At 48.6% G+C, this 19,052-nt stretch overlaps 1 protein-coding gene across 1 annotated transcript in view; it reads right to left on the bottom strand.

The window, feature by feature from the left end:
• LOC128684665 (glutamate receptor ionotropic, NMDA 2B-like) overlaps nucleotides 1–19,052 on the bottom strand; it is a 485,156-nt gene that overhangs the window by 43,217 nt on the left and 422,887 nt on the right. The window contains 1 exon segment of the mRNA XM_070104488.1: nucleotides 4,233–4,399. Coding sequence (XP_069960589.1) covers nucleotides 4,233–4,399 — 167 coding nt within the window.

Raw genomic sequence — 19,052 nt, 5'->3', positions numbered from 1 at the left:
TTCCTGGTCTCCAGGTAGGGTTCCTGGTCTCCAGGTAGGGTTCCTGGTCTCCAGGTAGGGTTCCTGGTTTCCAGGTAGGGTTCCTGGTCTCCAGGTAGGGTTCCTGGTCTCCAGGTAGGGTTCCTGGTCTCCAGGTAGGGTTCCTGGTCTCCAGGTGGTATTTCTGATCTCCAGATAGGATTCCTGGTCTCTAGGCAGTGTTCCTGGTCTCTAGGTAGTGTTCCTGGTCTCCAGGTAGTGTTCCTGGTCTCCAGGTAGGGTTCCTGGTCTCCAGGTAGGGTTCCTGGTCTCCAGGTAGTGTTCCCGGTCTCCAGGTAGGGTTCCTGGTCTCCAGGTAGGGTTCCTGGTCTCCAGGTAGTGTTCCTGGTCTCCAGGTAGGGTTCCTGGTCTCCAGGTAGTGTTCCTGGTCTCCAGGTAGGGTTCCTGGTCTCCAGGTAGTGTTCCTGGTCTCCAGGTAGGGTTCCTGGTCTCCAGGTAGTGTTCCTGGTCTCCAGGTAGGGTTCCTGGTCTCCAGGTAGTGTTCCTGGTCTCCAGGTAGGGTTCCTGGTCTCCAGGTGGTGTTCCAGATCTCCAGGTAGGATTCCTGGTCTCTAGGCAGTGTTCCTGGTCTCCAGGTAGTGTTCCTGGTCTCCAGGTAGGTTCCTGGTCTCCAGGTAGGGTTCCTGGTCTCCAGGTAGGGTTCCTGGTTTCCAGGTAGGGTTCCTGGTCTCCAGGTAGGGTTCCTGGTCTCCAGGTAGGGTTCCTGGTCTCCAGGTAGGGTTCCTGGTCTCCAGGTGGTGTTTCTGATCTCCAGATAGGATTCCTGGTCTCTAGGCAGTGTTCCTGGTCTCTAGGTAGTGTTCCTGGTCTCCAGGTAGTGTTCCTGGTCTCCAGGTAGGGTTCCAGGTCTCCAGGTAGGGTTCCTGGTCTCCAGGTAGTGTTCCCGGTCTCCAGGTAGGGTTCCTGGTCTCCAGGTAGGGTTCCTGGTCTCCAGGTAGTGTTCCTGGTCTCCAGGTAGGGTTCCTGGTCTCCAGGTAGTGTTCCTGGTCTCCAGGTAGGGTTCCTGGTCTCCAGGTGGTGTTCCTGGTCTCCTGGTAGGGTTCCTGGCCTCCAGGTAGGGTTCCTGGTCTCCAGGTAGGGTTCCTGGTCTCCAGGTAGGGTTCCTGGTCTCCAGGTAGTGTTCCTGGTCTCCAGGTAGTGTTCCTGGTCTCCAGGTAGGGTTCCTGGTCTCCAGGTAGGGTTCCTGGTCTCCAGGTAGGGTTCCTGGTCTCCAGGTAGGGTTCCTGGTCTCCAGGTAGTGAACTAACTGGACGATGGTTATCACGGTTTTCCCTTTTGTTTTGGGTCGCCTCGCCTCTACGTGACACAACAGGCCTAGTGAGGCCTATCTAAATCCATCAGTTTTGTCCAAAATAGACTATTAAATTTAGCCAGAGGGGTGCCTTCAGTAGGCCTACTGGCCCATGCTAGGAAGCTCATTTTCACACCAAATACATTAAGCCTCTGCTTGAATGTTTTCAGTGAGTCTCACAGGAGGGAGTTGAGTGACAGCTCTAGGCCTTTCATGTTGGAATCAACACATCATCAGGAGCTTGCAGTGTCGCAGAAATATAGCAGGAAGAACAGGAAGAGCAGTCCATGTGATTGGCTGTCAAGGAAGACCTTTCTGCTTTGTTTCTGCAACACTGCAACCTCCTGATGCAACACTGCAACCTCCTGATGCAACACTGCAACCTCCTGATGCAACACTGCAACCTCCTGATGCAACACTGCAACCTCCTGATGCAACACTGCAACCTCCTGATGCAACACTGCAACCTCCTGATGCAACACTGCAACTTCTTGATGCAACACTGCAACCTCCTGATGCAACACTGCAACCTCCTGATGCAACACTGCAACTTCTTGATGCAACACTGCAACCTCCTGATGCAACACGAAAGGCCTAGAGAAACCATTCAACTCCCCAACTCCCCCCCCACCCACCCCCCGTGGTTATTTTGCATTCCGTGGTGTTCGTTCGCGATTACTGCATATTATATTATATATATATATATATATATATATATATATATATATATATATATATATATATATATATATATATATATATATATATATATATATATATATATATATATATATATATATATATATATATATATATATATATATATATGCAATAAGATCACAGTAAACAGGTGATTTCAGAATATGCAAAACAACCACTCTGAAAGAATAGAGAAATTCCAAGCGATTTCGTGACTACTCACATTATCAAGGAACTATGAAAGTAAAGCATCCAAGGAAGCTATATAAGGGTGTGGCACCAGGGCCTCTTAGCAAAACTTCAAGCACTGGGAATTGCAGGCTCTACGCTATGTCTCCTCAGTGACTACCTTCATGGTAGATCTCTAAGTGTAGTTCTCAATGGAACGGAATCAGCAAGACATCCTATTGGGGCAAGTGTTCCACAAGGAAGCGTGCTGGGTCCATTGTTATGGAATGTCTACTTCAACGACCTTCTTCGTCTCATCCCAGAATCACATGCATATGCAGACGACTGTACACTGACATTCACTTATCCAAGAGAAGAAATGCCAGCTGCTCTAAGCTACATCAATCACCAGCTGAGAGCTATATCAGCTTGGGGAAATAGATGGCAAGTAACATTTGCACCTAAGAAAACGCAAATGATAATCGTCTCTAGGCACCATGATGGTAATGCTGGTGCAGTAGTAAGGATGAATGGGAGGGTGTTGGCACCTAGAGAAGAAGTTGATATCCTTGGGGTGAAATTTGACTCCAAACTAACCATGAAGAACCATGTTGTAAATCTTGCAAACAAGGCAGCCAGGAAGCTTACAGCACTTCGCCGTATCTCACATCTGCTTGACAGTAGGGGTTGCAAGATCCTGTACGAGGCACAAGTACGCTCGCACCTTGAGTATGCTCCACTTTCTTGGTTTGCCTGCCCCCCCCCCCTCTCATCTGCGACTGCTTGACAGAGTAGAGAACAGAGCAAGACGTCTCATCTCTCGCCTGGACCCATCCTGGATAGATCTGTCATTTCAGCAGAGCCTTCAACATAGGAGGGATGTGGGTGGCCTTACTGTTATGTACAAGGCCAATATTGTCAAAATATCACACTTGGATCCACTTCGAGGACAGCGTGAAACAAGCTTCTATACCACAAGACGGGCAGAAAGCAACAACTTCACTCTGGCTGTACCCTTCTCCAGAACATCACTCCATCTGAGATCATACATACCCAGGATGACTCGAGTATGGAACACATTCGTACAGCATAATGATGTCAACGAGATAAAGTCAGTTGATCAAATGAAAATGCTGGCCCACAGATGGCCCTCAGCTGGCCCACAGATGGCTCCAACTTCATCCTGTTCCCTACTTGTTTGTCTCATAACAATAAAAATGCTTTCAAATGAGCTGATGTAGGTAACAGCTCTTAGCTTGCCAATAAAGTTAGGAATCCTTAACCTGTAAATAGCTGTCAATAAAGCTAGGGATCCTTAACCTTGTCAAACCCTGTGTAAAAAAAAAAAAAAAAAAAAAAAAAAAAAAAAAAAAAAAAAAAAAAAAAAAAAAATAAAAAAAAAAAAAAAAAAAAAAAAAAATAAGGGTCCGGCCAGCACCTCACTATCAGATCCCACAACGGTTAAACACCTGACGCGCGCCGACCCAACTTGGATAGGTCCTTTGCACAACTCACCCACAAACTATTCTACCCAAGAAAATTTAAAAATTATTATTTGTCCAGTGTATTATTAAATTCTTCCCAAATTCTATTAATTATAAATGGATCTAATTTATATAAACTTTGGTTTATATAAATTAGATCCATTTATAATAATTTTTAAATTTTCTTGGGTAGAATAGTTTGTGGGTGAGTTGTGCAAAGGACCTGTCCAAGTTGGGTCGGCGCGCGTCAGGTGTTTAACCGTTGTGGGATCTGATAGTGAGGTGTTGGCCAGACCCCTTATATACCTTCCTTGGATGCTTTACTTTTATAGTTCCTTGATAATGTGAGTAGTCACGAAAGCGCTTGGAATTTCTCTATTCTTTCAGAGTGGTTGTTTTGCATATATATATATATATATATATATATATATATATATATATATATATATATATATATATATATATATATATATATATATATATATATATATATATATATATATATATATATATATATATATATATATATATATATATATATTGGGACTTACTTCTTCTTGATGGACTTGACGCCATCTTGGACGTATGGTCTGTTGAAGTTATGCCGGACCATATAGCTGTACATAAGTGAGTGATGTTTCTTGAGTACCATGGCTGAGTTGGTCTCCTCTACCGTCCCGAACTTGTACGCTGGGTTCACTGTCATAGGGTACTGCAGCTGTGATGGGGAGACAGAGACGGGGGTCAGAGACACTAGATGTGACAGAGAGATTGACAGGTGAAAGAGAGAGAGAGAGAGAGAGAGAGAGAGAGAGAGAGAGAGAGAGAAAGAGAGAAAAATTCCCTTCATAACCAAACCAAAATTCACAACTTTCACCAACTTTTGTTAGTGGAAGACAGAGCCTAAGGAACCTAATGGAGCCTAACACCACCACAGAGCCTTATAGAGCCTTCCAACACCACAAAGCCTGATAGAACCTAAAAACACCACAGAGCCTTATAGAGCCTTCCAGCACCACAAAGCCTTACAGAGCCTTCATGCGCCACAGAACCTTATAGAGCCTACCAACGCCATAGAACCTCATAGAGCCCACCAACACCACCACCACAAAAGAGCCTCATAGAGCCCACCACCACCACAGAGTCACATAGAGCTTACCGTCACCACCACAGGCCCTCACAGAGCCTACCACCACCACAGTCACATAGAGCCTACCAACACTACCACAGGGCCTCACAGAGCCTACCATCACCACCACAGAGCCTCACACAGCCTACCATCACCACTCCGTGTTCATCAAGAACTGTAAGAAGCCCCTATCACTTTTCTTCAACATCTTATGGAGAGGGAGCATGGACACAAGGGTCATCCCACACACTAAAAACAACAGACATAGCCCCACTCCACAAAGGTGGCAGTAAAACAGTTGCAAAGAACTACAGACCGATAGCTCTGACATCCCATATCATAAAAATCTTTGAGAGGGTTCTAAGAAGCAAGATCGCGAACTACTTAGATACTCATCAATTACACAACCCTGGACATCAACCAAATCTTTCAGTGGGCTGCAGAAAACAATATGAAGTTCAACGATGAGAAATTTCAATTACTCAGATATGGTAAACATGAGGAAATTAAATCTTCATCAGAGTACAAAACAAATTCTGGCCACAAAATAGAGCGAAACACCAACGTCAAAGACCTGGGAGTGATTATATCGGAGGATCTCACCTTCAAGGACCATAACATTGTATCAATCGCATCTGCTAGAAAAATGACAGGATGGATAATGAGAACCTTCAAAACTAGGGAGGCCAAGCCCATGATGACACTCTTCAGGTCACTTGTTCTATCTAGGCTGGAATATTGCTGCACACTAACAGCACCTTTCAAGGTAGGTGAAATTGCCGACCTAGAAAATGTACAGAGAACTTTCACGGCGCGCATAACGGAGATAAAACACCTCAATTACTGGGAGCGCTTGAGGTTCCTAAACCTGTATTCCCTGGAACGCAGGCGGGAGAGATACATGATTATATACACCTGGAAAATCCTAGAGGGACTAGTACCGAACTTGCACACGAAAATCACTCACTACGAAAGAAAAAGACTTGGCAGACGATGCACCATCCCCCCAATGAAAAGCAGGGGTGTCACTAGCACGTTAAGAGACCATACAATAAGTGTCAGGGGCCCGAGACTGTTCAACTGCCTCCCAGCACACATAAGGGGGATTACCAACAGACCCCTGGCAGTCTTCAAGCTGGCACTGGACAAGCACCTAAAGTCAGTTCCTGATCAGCCGGGCTGTGGCTCGTACGTTGGTTTGCGTGCAACCAGCAGCAACAGCCTGGTTGATCAGGCTCTGATCCACCAGGAGGCCTGGTCACAGACCGGGCCGCGGGGGCGTTGACCCCCGGAACTCTCTCCAGGTAAACTCCAGGTGGACAACACGGGTTTAGAGCAGGTCGTTCCTGCCTGTCCCCGCTACTGGACTACTATGACAAGGTCCTGGATGCTGTAGAGGATAAACAAAACACAGATGTAGTATACACAGACTTTGCAAAAGCTTACGACAAGTGTGACCATGGTGTAATAGCACACAAAATGCGGGATAAAGGAATAACAGGAAAAGTTGGTAGATGTATCTATAACTTCCTGACAAATAGAACACAGAGTAATAGTAAACAGAGTAAAGTCCCAGGCAGCCATGGTAAAAAGCTCTGTTCCACAAGGTACAGTACTCCCTCCCATTCTATTCCCCATCCTCATTTCTGACATAGAGATGTAAGCCATAGCTCCGTGTCTTCCTTTGCGGATGACCCCCGGATCACCATGACAGTGACCTGCATCGAAGACACTGTGAGACTCCAAGCGGACATCAACCAAATCTTCGAATGGGCCACTCAAAACAATATGAGGTTCAACGAGGGGAAATTTCAACTACTCAGACCTGGAAAACTTGAAGAAATTAAAAATGTGTCAGGGTATACCACAAATTTTAATAATACAATAGAGCGGAAAAGTAATGTGAAGGACCTGGGAATGATAATGTCAGAGGATCTCGCCTTCAAAGACCACAACAATGTATCTAGGAAAATGATAGGATGGATCATGAGAACCTTCAAAACTACGTACGCCAAGCCCATGATGATTCTCTTCAAATCGTTTGTTTTCTCTAGGCTGGAATACTGCTGTACACTAACGGCCCGCTTCAAGGCTGGTGATATTGCAGACCTGGAGAGTGTACAAAGAACTTTCACGGCACACATAAGTGCGATAAGGCACCTAAACTACTGGGAACGGTTGAAGGTCCTTGATCTGCATTCCCTCGAACGCAGGCGAGAGAGATACATGGTAATATACACTTGGAAGGTCCTGGAGGGATTGGTACCAAACCTGCACACGAAAATCACTCCATATGAAAGCAAAAGACTCGGCAGGAGATGCAACATTCCCCCGATGAAAAGCAGGGGCGCCACGAGTACACTGAGAGACAACACAAGTATCCGGGACCCAAGACTGTTCAATTGCCTCCCAGCATAAATGAGGGGGATTACCAATAGACCCCTGGCTGTCTTCAACAAGGTACTGGACAGGCATCTAAAGTCAGTACCTGACTAACCGGGCTGTGGATCGTACGTCAGCTTGCGTGCGGCCAGCAGTAACAGCCTGGTTGATCAGACCCTGATCCACAATGAGGCCTGGTCTCAGACCGGGTCGCGGAGGCGTTGATCCCCGAAACCCTCTTCAGGTAAACTCCAGGTCAGGTCCTCATAGAGTGATCTATAAGATGGAACACCTCCTGACACCAGTGTGATCTATAAGATGGAACACCTCCTGACACCAGTGTGATCTATAAGATGGAACACCTCCTGACACCAGTGTGATGTATAAGATGGAACACCTCCTGACACCAGTGTGATCTATAAGATGGAACACCTCCTGACACCAGTGTGATGTATAAGATGGAACACCTCCTGACACCAGTGTGATGTATAAGATGGAACACCTCCTGACACCAGTGTGATCTATAAGATGGAACACCTCCTGACACCAGTGTGATCTATAAGATGGAACACCTGCTGACACCAGTGTGATGTATAAGATGGAACACCTGCTGACACCAGTGTGATCTATAAGATGGAACACCTGCTGACACCAGTGTGATCTATAAGATGGAACACCTCCTGACACCAGTGTGATGTATAAGATGGAACACCTCCTGACACCAGTGTGATGTATAAGATGGAACACCTCCTGACACCAGTGTGATGTATAAGATGGAACACCTCCTGACACCAGTGTGATGTATAAGATGGAACACCTCCTGACACCAGTGGCTCAGACATTTTGTTATACCAGGTAAAAGAAATAATGAATTATTATTTATTATAGGTAGTAGGTTGGTAGACAGCAACCACCCAGGGAAGTACTACCGTCCTGCCAGATGACTGTGAAACAAAAACCTGTAACTGTTTTGCATGATGGTAGGATTGCTGGTTTTCTTTTTCTGTCTCATAAACACGCTAAGATAACAGGGATATCTTGCTACTCCTACTTACACTTTGGTCACACTTCACAGACACGCACATGCATATATATATATACATACATCTAGGTTTTTCTCCTTTTTCTAAATAGCTCTTGTTCTTTTTTATTTCTTCTATTGTCCATGGGGAAGTGGAAAAGAATCTTTCCTCCGTAAGCCATGCGTGTCGTATGAGGCGACTGAAATGCCGGGAGCAATGGGCTAGTAACCCCTTCTCCTGAATACAATTACTAAAAAAGAGAAGAAGAAAAACTTTATAAAACTGGGTTGCTTAAATGTGCGTGGATGTAGTGCGGATGACAAGAAACAGATGATTGCTGATGTTATGAATGAAAAGAAGTTGGATGTCCTGGCCCTAAGCGAAACAAAGCTGAAGGGGGTAGGAGAGTTTCAGTGGGGGGAAATAAATGGGATTAAATCTGGAGTATCTGAGAGAGTTAGAGCAAAGGAAGGGGTAGCAGTAATGTTAAATGATCAGTTATGGAAGGAGAAAAGAGAATATGAATGTGTAAATTCAAGAATTATGTGGATTAAAGTAAAGGTTGGATGCGAGAAGTGGGTCATAATAAGCGTGTATGCACCTGGAGAAGAGAGGAATGCAGAGGAGAGAGAGAGATTTTGGGAGATGTTAAGTGAATGTATAGGAGCCTTTGAACCAAGTGAGAGAGTAATTGTGGTAGGGGACTTGAATGCTAAAGTAGGAGAAACTTTTAGAGAGGGTGTGGTAGGTAAGTTTGGGGTGCCAGGTGTAAATGATAATGGGAGCCCTTTGATTGAACTTTGTATAGAAAGGGGTTTAGTTATAGGTAATACATATTTTAAGAAAAAGAGGATAAATAAGTATACACGATATGATGTAGGGCGAAATGACAGTAGTTTGTTGGATTATGTATTGGTAGATAAAAGACTGTTGAGTAGACTTCAGGATGTACATGTTTATAGAGGGGCCACAGATATATCAGATCACTTTCTAGTTGTAGCTACACTGAGAGTAAAAGGTAGATGGGATACAAGGAGAATAGAAGCATCAGGGAAGAGAGAGGTGAAGGTTTATAAACTAAAAGAGGAGGCAGTTAGGGTAAGATATAAACAGCTATTGGAGGATAGATGGGCTAATGAGAGCATAGGCAATGGGGTCGAAGAGGTATGGGGTAGGTTTAAAAATGTAGTGTTAGAGTGTTCAGCAGAAGTTTGTGGTTACAGGAAAGTGGGTGCAGGAGGGAAGAGGAGCGATTGGTGGAATGATGATGTAAAGAGAGTAGTAAGGGAGAAAAAGTTAGCATATGAGAAGTTTTTACAAAGTAGAAGTGATGCAAGGAGGGAAGAGTATATGGAGAAAAAGAGAGAAGTTAAGAGTGGTGAAGCAATGTAAAAAGAGAGCAAATGAGAGAGTGGGTGAGATGTTATCAACAAATTTTGTTGAAAATAAGAAAAAGTTTTGGAGTGAGATTAACAAGTTAAGAAAGCCTAGAGAACAAATGGATTTGTCAGTTAAAAATAGGAGAGGAGAGTTATTAAATGGAGAGTTAGAGGTATTGGGAAGATGGAAGGAATATTTTGAGGAATTGTTAAATGTTGATGAAGATAGGGAAGCTGTGATTTCGTGTATAGGGCAAGGAGGAATAACATCTTGTAGGAGTGAGGAAGAGCCAGTTGTGAGTGTGGGGGAAGTTCGTGAGGCAGTAGGTAAAATGAAAGGGGGTAAGGCAGCCGGGATTGATGGGATAAAGATAGAAATGTTAAAAGCAGGTGGGGATATAGTTTTGGAGTGGTTGGTGCAATTATTTAATAAATGTATGGAAGAGGGTAAGGTACCTAGGGATTGGCAGAGAGCATGCATAGTTCCTTTGTATAAAGGCAAAGGGGATAAAAGAGAGTGCAAAAATTATAGGGGGATAAGTCTGTTGAGTGTACCTGGTAAAGTGTATGGTAGAGTTATAATTGAAAGAATTAAGAGTAAGACGGAGAATAGGATAGCAGATGAACAAGGAGGCTTTAGGAAAGGTAGGGGGTGTGTGGACCAGGTGTTTACAGTGAAACATATAAGTGAACAGTATTTAGATAAGGCTAAAGAGGTCTTTGTGGCATTTATGGATTTGGAAAAGGCGTATGACAGGGTGGATAGGGGGGCAATGTGGCAGATGTTGCAAGTGTATGGTGTAGGAGGTAGGTTACTGAAAGCAGTGAAGAGTTTTTACGAGGATAGTGAGGCTCAAGTTAGAGTATGTAGGAAAGAGGGAAATTTTTTCCCAGTAAAAGTAGGCCTTAGACAAGGATGTGTGATGTCACCGTGGTTGTTTAATATATTTATAGATGGGGTTGTAAGAGAAGTAAATGCGAGGGTCTTGGCAAGAGGCGTGGAGTTAAAAGATAAAGAATCACACACAAAGTGGGAGTTGTCACAGCTGCTCTTTGCTGATGACACTGTGCTCTTGGGAGATTCTGAAGAGAAGTTGCAGAGATTGGTGGATGAATTTGGTAGGGTGTGCAAAAGAAGAAAATTAAAGGTGAATACAGGAAAGAGTAAGGTTATGAGGATAACAAAAAGATTAGGTGATGAAAGATTGAATATCAGATTGGAGGGAGAGAGTATGGAGGAGGTGAACGTATTCAGATATTTGGGAGTGGACGTGTCAGCAGATGGGTCTATGAAAGATGAGGTGAATCATAGAATTGATGAGGGAAAAAGAGTGAGTGGTGCACTTAGGAGTCTGTGGAGACAAAGAACTTTGTCCTTGGAGGCAAAGAGGGGAATGTATGAGAGTATAGTTTTACCAACGCTCTTATATGGGTGTGAAGCGTGGGTGATGAATGTTGCAGCGAGGAGAAGGCTGGAGGCAGTGGAGATGTCATGTCTGAGGGCAATGTGTGGTGTGAATATAATGCAGAGAATTCGTAGTTTGGAAGTTAGGAGGAGGTGCGGGATTACCAAAACTGTTGTCCAGAGGGCTGAGGAAGGGTTGTTGAGGTGGTTCGGACATGTAGAGAGAATGGAGCGAAACAGAATGACTTCAAGAGTGTATCAGTCTGTAGTGGAAGGAAGGCGGGGGTAGGGGTCGGCCTAGGAAGGGTTGGAGGGAGGGGGTAAAGGAGGTTTTGTGTGCGAGGGGCTTGGACTTCCAGCAGGCATGCGTGAGCGTGTTTGATAGGAGTGAATGGAGACAAATGGTTTTTAATACTTGACGTGCTGTTGGAGTGTGAGCAAAGTAACATTTATGAAGGGATTCAGGGAAACCGGCAGGCCGGACTTGAGTCCTGGAGATGGGAAGTACAGTGCCTGCACTCTGAAGGAGGGGTGTTAATGTTGCAGTTTAAAAACTGTAGTGTAAAGCACCCTTCTGGCAAGACAGTGATGGAGTGAATGATGGTGAAAGTTTTTCTTTTTCGGGCCACCCTGCCTTGGTGGGAATCGGCCGGTGTGATAATAATAATAATAATATTATTATTATTATTATTATTATTATTATTATTATTATTATTATTATTATAATAATAATAATAATAATAATAATAATAATTATTATTATTATTATTATTATTATTATTATTATTATTACTATTATTATTATTATTACTATTATTGCTGCTATTATTATTATTATTATTATTATTATTATTATTATTATTATTATTATGATTATTAGGGTTATCCATGTCAGTGATATCGTAGGTTGAATGTGAGGCACTGACCCTCCCTGCCTCCCTCCCTGTCTCCCTCCCTGTCTCCCTCCCTGCCTCCCTCCCTGCCTCCCTCCCTGCCTCCCTCCCTGCCTCCCTCACTGCCTGTCTCCCTCCCTGTCTCCCTCCCTGCCTCCCTCCCTGCCTCCCTCCCTGCCTCCCTCCCTGCCTCTCTCCCTTCCTGCCTCCCTGCCTCCCTCCCTGCCTCCCTCCCTGCCTCCCTCCCTGCCTCCCTCCCTGTCTCCCTCCCTGCCTCTCTCCCTGCCTCCCTCGCTGCTTCCCTCCCTGCATCCCTCCCTGTCTCCCTCCCTGCCTCCCTCCCTGCCTCCCTCCCTGCCTCCCTCCCTGCCTCGCTCCCCTGCCTCCCTCCCTGCCTCCCTCCCCTGCCTCCCTCCCTGCCTCCCTCCCTGTCTCCCTCCCTGCCTCCCTCCCTGCCTCCCTCCCTGCCTGTCTCCTCCTGTCTCCCTCTCTGCCTCCCTCCCTGCCTCCCTCTCCCCCTCTCCCTGCCTCTCTCCCTTCCTGCCTCCCTCTCTGCCTCCCTCCCTTCCTCCCTTCCTGCCTGCCTCCCTCCCTGCCTGCCTCCCTCCTTCCCCCCCTGCCTCCCTCCCTGTCTCCCTCCCTGCCTCCCTCCCTGTCTCTCTCTCTGCCTCCCTCCCTGCCTCCCTCCCTGCCTCCCTCCCTGCCTCTCTCCCTCCCTGCCTCCCTCCTTGTCTCCCTCCCTGCCTCCCTTCCTGCCTCTCTCCCTCTCTGCCTCCCTCCCTGCCTCCCTCCCTTCCTCCCTGCCTGCCTCCCTCCCTGTCTCCCTCCCTGCCTCCCTCCCTGTCTCCCTCACTGCCTCCCTCCCTGTCTCCCTCCCTACCTCCCTCCCTGCCTCCCTCCCTGCCTCCCTCCCTGCCTCTCTCCCTGTGTCTCCCCTCCCTGCCTCCCTCCCTGTCTCCCTCCCTGCCTCCCTCCCTGCCTCCCTCCCTGTCTCCCTCCCTGCCTCCGTCCCTGTCCCCTCCCTACCCCCTCCCTGCCTCCCTCCCTGCCTCTCTCCCTATGTCTCTCCCTCCCTGTCTCCCTCCCTGTCTCCTTCCCTGCCTCCCTCCCTGCCTCTCTCCCTTCCTGCCTCCCTCCCTCTTTGGCTCCCTCCCTCCCTGCCTCCCTCCCTGCATCCCTCCCTGTCTCCCTCCCTGCCTCCCTCCCAGCCCCCCTCCCTGCCTCCCTCCCTGTCTCCCTCCCTGCCTCCCTCCCTGCCTCCCTCCCTGCCTCCCTCCCTGCCTCCCTCCCTGTCTCCCCTCCCTGCCTCCCTCCCTGCCTCCCTCCCTGCCTGTCTCCCTCCCTGGCTCCCTCACTGCCTCCCTCCCTGCCTCCCTCTCTGCCCCTCTCCCTGCCTCTCTCGATTCCTGCCTCCCTCACTGCCTCCCTCCCTTCCTCCCTTCCTGCCTGCCTCCCTCCCTGCCTGCCTCCCTCCTTCCCCCCCTGCCTCCCTGCCTGTCTCCCTCCCTGCCTCCCTCCCTGCTCTCCTCTGCCTCCCTCCCTGCCTCCCTCCCTGCCTCCCTCCCTGCCTCTCTCCCTCCCTGCCTCCCTCCTTGTCTCCCTCCCTGCCTCCCTTCCTGCCTCTCTCCCTCTCTGCCTCCCTCCCTTCCTCCCTCCCACCATTCCTGCCTGCCCCCCTCTTTCCCTCCCTGTCTCCCTCCCTGCCTCCCTCCCTGTCTCCCTCACCCTCCCTCCCTGTCTCCCTCCCTACCCCCTCCCTGCCTCCCTCCCTGCCTCTCTCCCTGTGTCTCTCCCTCCCTGCCTCCCTCCCTGTCTCCCTCCCTGCCTCCCTCCCTGCCTCCCTCCCTGTCTCCCTCCCTGCCTCCCTCCCTGTCTCCCTCCCTACCTCCCTCCCTGCCTCCCTCCCTGCCTCTCTCCCTATGTCTCTCCCTCCCTGTCTCCCTCCCTGTCTCCTTCCCTGCCTCCCTCCCTGCCTCTCTCCCTTCCTGCCTCCCTCCCTCTTTGGCTCCCTCCCTCCCTGCCTCCCTCCCTGTCTCTCTCCCTGCCTCCCTCCCTGCCTCTCTCCCTTCCTGCCTCCCTCCCTCTGTGGCTCCCTCCGTCCCTGCCTCCCTCCCTGCCTCCCTCCCTTCCTCTCTCCCTTCCTCCCTGCCTGCCTCCCTCCCTGCCTCCCTCCCTGCCTCCCTCCTTGCCTCCATCCCTTCCTCCCTCCCTTCCTCCCTCCCTTCCTCCCTCTTTGCCTCCCTCCCTGCCTCCCTCCCTGCCTGTCTCCCTTCCCCTCCCTCCCTCTGTGGCTCCCTTCCTCCCTGCCTCCCTCCCTGCCTCCCTCCCTGCCTCTCTTCCTCCCTGCCTCCCTCCTCCCCCCTACCCTACCCCCCCTACCTCCTCACTCTCCCCAACCCATTTTTTCTTTTTTTTTTTACACTTTTTTTTTTTTTAAATATGTAAATGTATTAAAATATGTTGAGTGTCGACTTGGCTACCGGATATGAGGGAGGGTGGGGAGGAGGAGGGGGAGGGGGAGGGGGTAAGAAAATGAAAAGAGGCAGAAAGGCAGCATTCGCTTATGAGATTGTTACCAGCTCTCTCTCTCTCTCTCTCTCTCTCTCTCTCTCTCTCTCTCTCTCTCTCTCTCTGTCTCTCTCTCTCTCTCTCTCGTGTTTCTTTACACAGGGTTTAACAAGGTTAGGTTAAGGATTCCTAACTTTATTGACAAGCTAAGAACTGATATAGCTCTCAGCTGGTGATTGATGTAGCTTAGAGCAGCTGGCATTTCTTCTCTTGCATAAGTGAATGTCAGTGTACAGTCGTCTGCATATGCATGTGATTCTGGGATGAGATGAAGAAGGTCGTTGAAGTAGACATTCCATAACAATGGTCCCAGCACGCTTCCTTGTGGAACACTTGCCCCAATAGGATGTCTTGCTGATTCTGTTCCATTGAGAACTACACTTAGAGATCTACCATGAAGGTAATCACTGAGGAGACATAGCGTAGAGCCTGCAATTCCCAGTGCTTGAAGTTTTGCTAAGAGGCCCTGGTGCCACACCCGGTCGAAAGCGCCAGCAATGTCCAGTGCTACCACACAGCTGACTTTGGATTCATCCAGTGACTGGTGCCACTTAGTGGAGAGGTTTAACAACAGATCAGCAGCAGAGTAACCTTTCCCGAAGCCATATTGACGATCACAAAGTAGTGAGTGGTAGTCAAGAAACTCTGTCATTTGTCTTAAGATTATTGTCTCAAGGATCTTACCAGTGATTGACAGGAGTGACACTGGTCTGTAGTTGCTGATTTCTGCTCTGCTCTTCTTTTTGTGAACAGGGACTACATTTGCCTCTTTCCATAGAGAGGGCCATTTACACTGTACTAGGCAGTGCTGAAAGATGCGAGTTAGAGGTGCTGCTAGCTGGTCTGCACATCTTCTCAACAATCTTGGGCTCAACTTGTCTGGGCCCACAGCCTTTTCTTGGTCAAGCGATTTAAGAAGGAAATGCACCTCCTCCTGCCTTATTGTCACCACTGACAGTTTTGACACAGTTCTTGCAGCTAGCCAAGGAGGGTCCCTTGCTGGATCAGGAACTTGCATTTTGGTAGCAAAGTGTTCAGCAAAGAGGTCCACCTTCTCTTGACTACTAGTAGAGGTGGTCCCATCCTGTCGATTTAGAGGTGGAATAAGTTCATCAGGCAGATAACCTTGTCTGTCCTTGACCAGGGACCACCAGGTTTTGGAGCCTACCCTACCTGATGCTAGCTTTCTTTTAGTGTCCACCTCCCATTTAGCAATGGCCCACTTTTGAACGTCACCCATATGCCTACAGGCTTGCCTGTGCAAGTTCCTGTTATATGTGGTAGGATGTCTCTTATACCTTCGCCATGCTTTGTACTTAGCAGTAGCAGCCTCTCTACAACAAAAGCCAAACCAAGGCTGATCTGTAGGCTTCGTCACATATTGCCGGTGAGGAATGTGTTCTTGTTGTAGATTAAGGATGTGTCCAGTGAAGGCTTTCACTTGGTTGTCAACATCCTCTTGGAGAAGAGCATTCCAGTCGGTGGTGGCGAGCTCAGAGCAAAGGGCTGGCCAATTACCTCTTTCCCATAACCAGGTTGTGCGTGTGGACTCCTCACCTCGTTCTGTTGGAATCTTAAGTGTCGTAAAAACAGTCTTGTGGTCAGACGATCCAACGTAGCCGAGGGGTTGACAAGTGACTATGCCTTCGGCCAGATCACTCACTACTGGGTCAAGGGAGGAGCCAGAGATATGAGTAGGGAAATCAACAAAGTTTCTCTCTCTCTCTCTCTCTCTCTCTCTCTCTCTCTCTCTCTCTCTCTCTCTCTCTCTCTCTCTCTCTCTCTCTCTCTCTCTCTTTCTATCTTCTAACAGCAAGACAGGTTATCTAGCCAGCACTATCCCTCCTCCCTTCTAACTCTCGCCCAAACTAGAAAACCCCAGAACCAACACAGCTTCTAGAGACCACCACCAGCCCAACACTGTTTCCGAAACCGTACGTACGGAACACTTCGAAATCACTCCTCAAGTTGTCAGAAACCGATCCACGAGACAGAATCTAGAAACCCCCAAAGCATGTAGAAACCCACATAAACCTTCTAGAAACCAGAGAGAACACTCATAGCAAGAATCTAGAAACCCGCAATGCGTCTAGAAACCCACATCAACCTTTTAGAGACCAAGAGTTTCGGAAGTCGCTCCAGCGCCTTGAACCTAGAGCCCACTGAACCCTCAAGAGAGACGTGGAGATACTCTAAGATTTCTAGAAATGAGTTAGTGGTGTCTTGTGTCTAACTTTGTGTTGCTTTATTTAAACTATTTTATAAACATTATTATTATTATTATTATTATTATTATTATTATTATTATTATTATTATTATTATTATTATTATTATTATTATTATTATTAATTACCCGGAGCGCTCCAGGTGTCAGACTGATCCTCAGACTGGTTGGCTCCAGGTGTCAGACTGATCCTCAGACTGGTTGGCTCCAGGTGTCAGACTGATCCTCAGACTGGTTGGCTCCAGGTGTCAGACTGATCCTCAGACTGGTTGGCTCCAGGTGTCAGTCTGATCCTCAGACTGGTTGGCTCCAGGTGTCAGAGTGCTCCTCAGACTGGCTCATCCAGGTGTCAGACAGATCCTCAGACTGGTTGGCTCCAGGTGTCAGACTGATCCTCAGACTGGTTGGCTCCAGGTGTCAGACTGATCCTCAGACTGGTTGGCTCCAGGTGTCAGACTGATCCTCAGACTGGTTGGCTCCAGGTGTCAGACTGATCCTCAGACTGGTTGGCTCCAGGTGTCAGACTGATCCTCAGACTGGTTGGCTCCAGGTGTCAGACTGATCCTCAGACTGGTTGGTTTCCAGGTGTCAGTCTGATCCTCAGACTGGTTGGCTCCAGGTGTCAGACTGATCCTCAGACTGGTTGGCTCCAGGTGTCAGACTGATCCTCAGACTGGTTGGCTCCAGGTGTCAGACTGAACCTCAGACTGGTTGGCTCCAGGTGTCAGACTGATCCTCAGACTGGTTGGCTCCAGGTGTCAGACTGATCCTCAGACTGGTTGGCTCCAGGTGCCAGACTGATCCTCAGACTGGTTGGCTCCAGGTGTCAGACTGATCCTCGAACTGGTTGGCTCCAGGTGTCAGACTGATCCTCAGACTGGTTGGCTCCAGGTGTCAGACTGATCCTCAGACTGGTTGGCTCCAGGTGCCAGACTGATCCTCAGACTGGCTTGGCTCCAGGTGTCAGGAGTGATCCTCAGACTGGTTGGCTCCAGGTGTCAGACTGATCCTCAGACTGGTTGGCTCCAGGTGTCAGACTGATCCTCAGACTGGTTGGCTCCAGGTGTCAGACTGATCCTCAGACTGGCTGGCTCAGGTGTCAGGCTGATCCTCAGACTGGTTGGCTCCAGGTGTCAGAGTGATCCTCAGACTGGTTGGCTCCAGGTGTCAGACTGATCCTCAGACTGGTTGGCTCCAGGTGTCAGACTGATCCTCAGACTGGTTGGCTCCCAGGGTGTCAGACTGATCCTCCAGACTGGTTGGCTCCAGGTGTCAGACTGATCCTCAGACTGGTTGGCTCCAGGTGTCAGACTGATCCTCAGACTGGTTGGCTCCAGGTGTCAGGCTGATCCTCAGACTGGTTGGCTCCAGGTGTCAGAGTGATCCTCAGACTGGTTGGCTCCAGGTGTCAGACTGATCCTCAGACTGGTTGGCTCCAGGTGTCAGGGACTGATCCTCAGACTGGTTGGCTCCAGGTGTCAGACTGATCCTCAGACTGGTTGGCTCCAGGTGTCAGACTGATCCTCAGACTGGTTGGCTCCTGGTGTCAGACTGATCCTCCAGACTGGTTGGCTCAGGTGTCAGTCTGATCCTCAGACTGGTTGGCTCCAGGTGTCAGACTGATCCTCAGACTGGTTGGCTCCAGGTGTCAGACTGATCTCAGACTGGTTAGGCTCCAGGTGTCAGACTGATCCTCAGACTGGTTGGCTCCAGGTGTCAGACTGATCCTCAGACTGGTTGGCTCCAGGTGTCAGACTGATCCTCAGACTGGTTGGCTCCAGGTGTCAGACTGATCCTCAGACTGGTTGGCTCCAGGTGTCAGACTGATCCTCAGACTGGTTGGCTCCAGGTGCCAGACTGATCCTCAGACTGGTTGGCTCCAGGTGTCAGAGTGATCCTCAGACTGGTTGGCTCCAGGTGTCAGACTGATCCTCAGACTGGTTGGCTCCAGGTGTCAGACTGATCCTCAGACTGGTTGGCTCCAGGTGCCAGACTGATCCTCAGACTGGTTGGCTCCAGGTGTCAGAGTGATCCTCAGACTGGTTGGCTCCAGGTGTCAGACTGATCCTCAGACTGGTTGGCTCCAGGTGTCAGACTGATCCTCAGACTGGTTGGCTCCAGGTGTCAGACTGATCCTCAGACTGGTTGGCTCCAGGTGTCAGGGACTGATCCTCAGACTGGTTGGCTCCAGGTGTCAGACTGATCCTCAGACTGGTTGGCTCCAGGTGTCAGACTGATCCTCAGACTGGTTGGCTCCAGGTGTCAGACTGATCCTCAGACTGGTTGGCTCCAGGTGTCAGACTGATCCTCAGACTGGTGGCTCCAGGTGTCAGACTGATCCTCAGACTGGTTGGCTCCAGGTGTCAGT

This window comes from Cherax quadricarinatus, chromosome 5 (genome assembly GCF_038502225.1).
Source record: "Cherax quadricarinatus isolate ZL_2023a chromosome 5, ASM3850222v1, whole genome shotgun sequence".
NCBI lineage: Eukaryota > Metazoa > Arthropoda > Malacostraca > Decapoda > Parastacidae > Cherax > Cherax quadricarinatus.
Note: the sequence above shows the minus strand (reverse complement) of the source record. Positions and strands in the feature narration are given on the sequence as shown.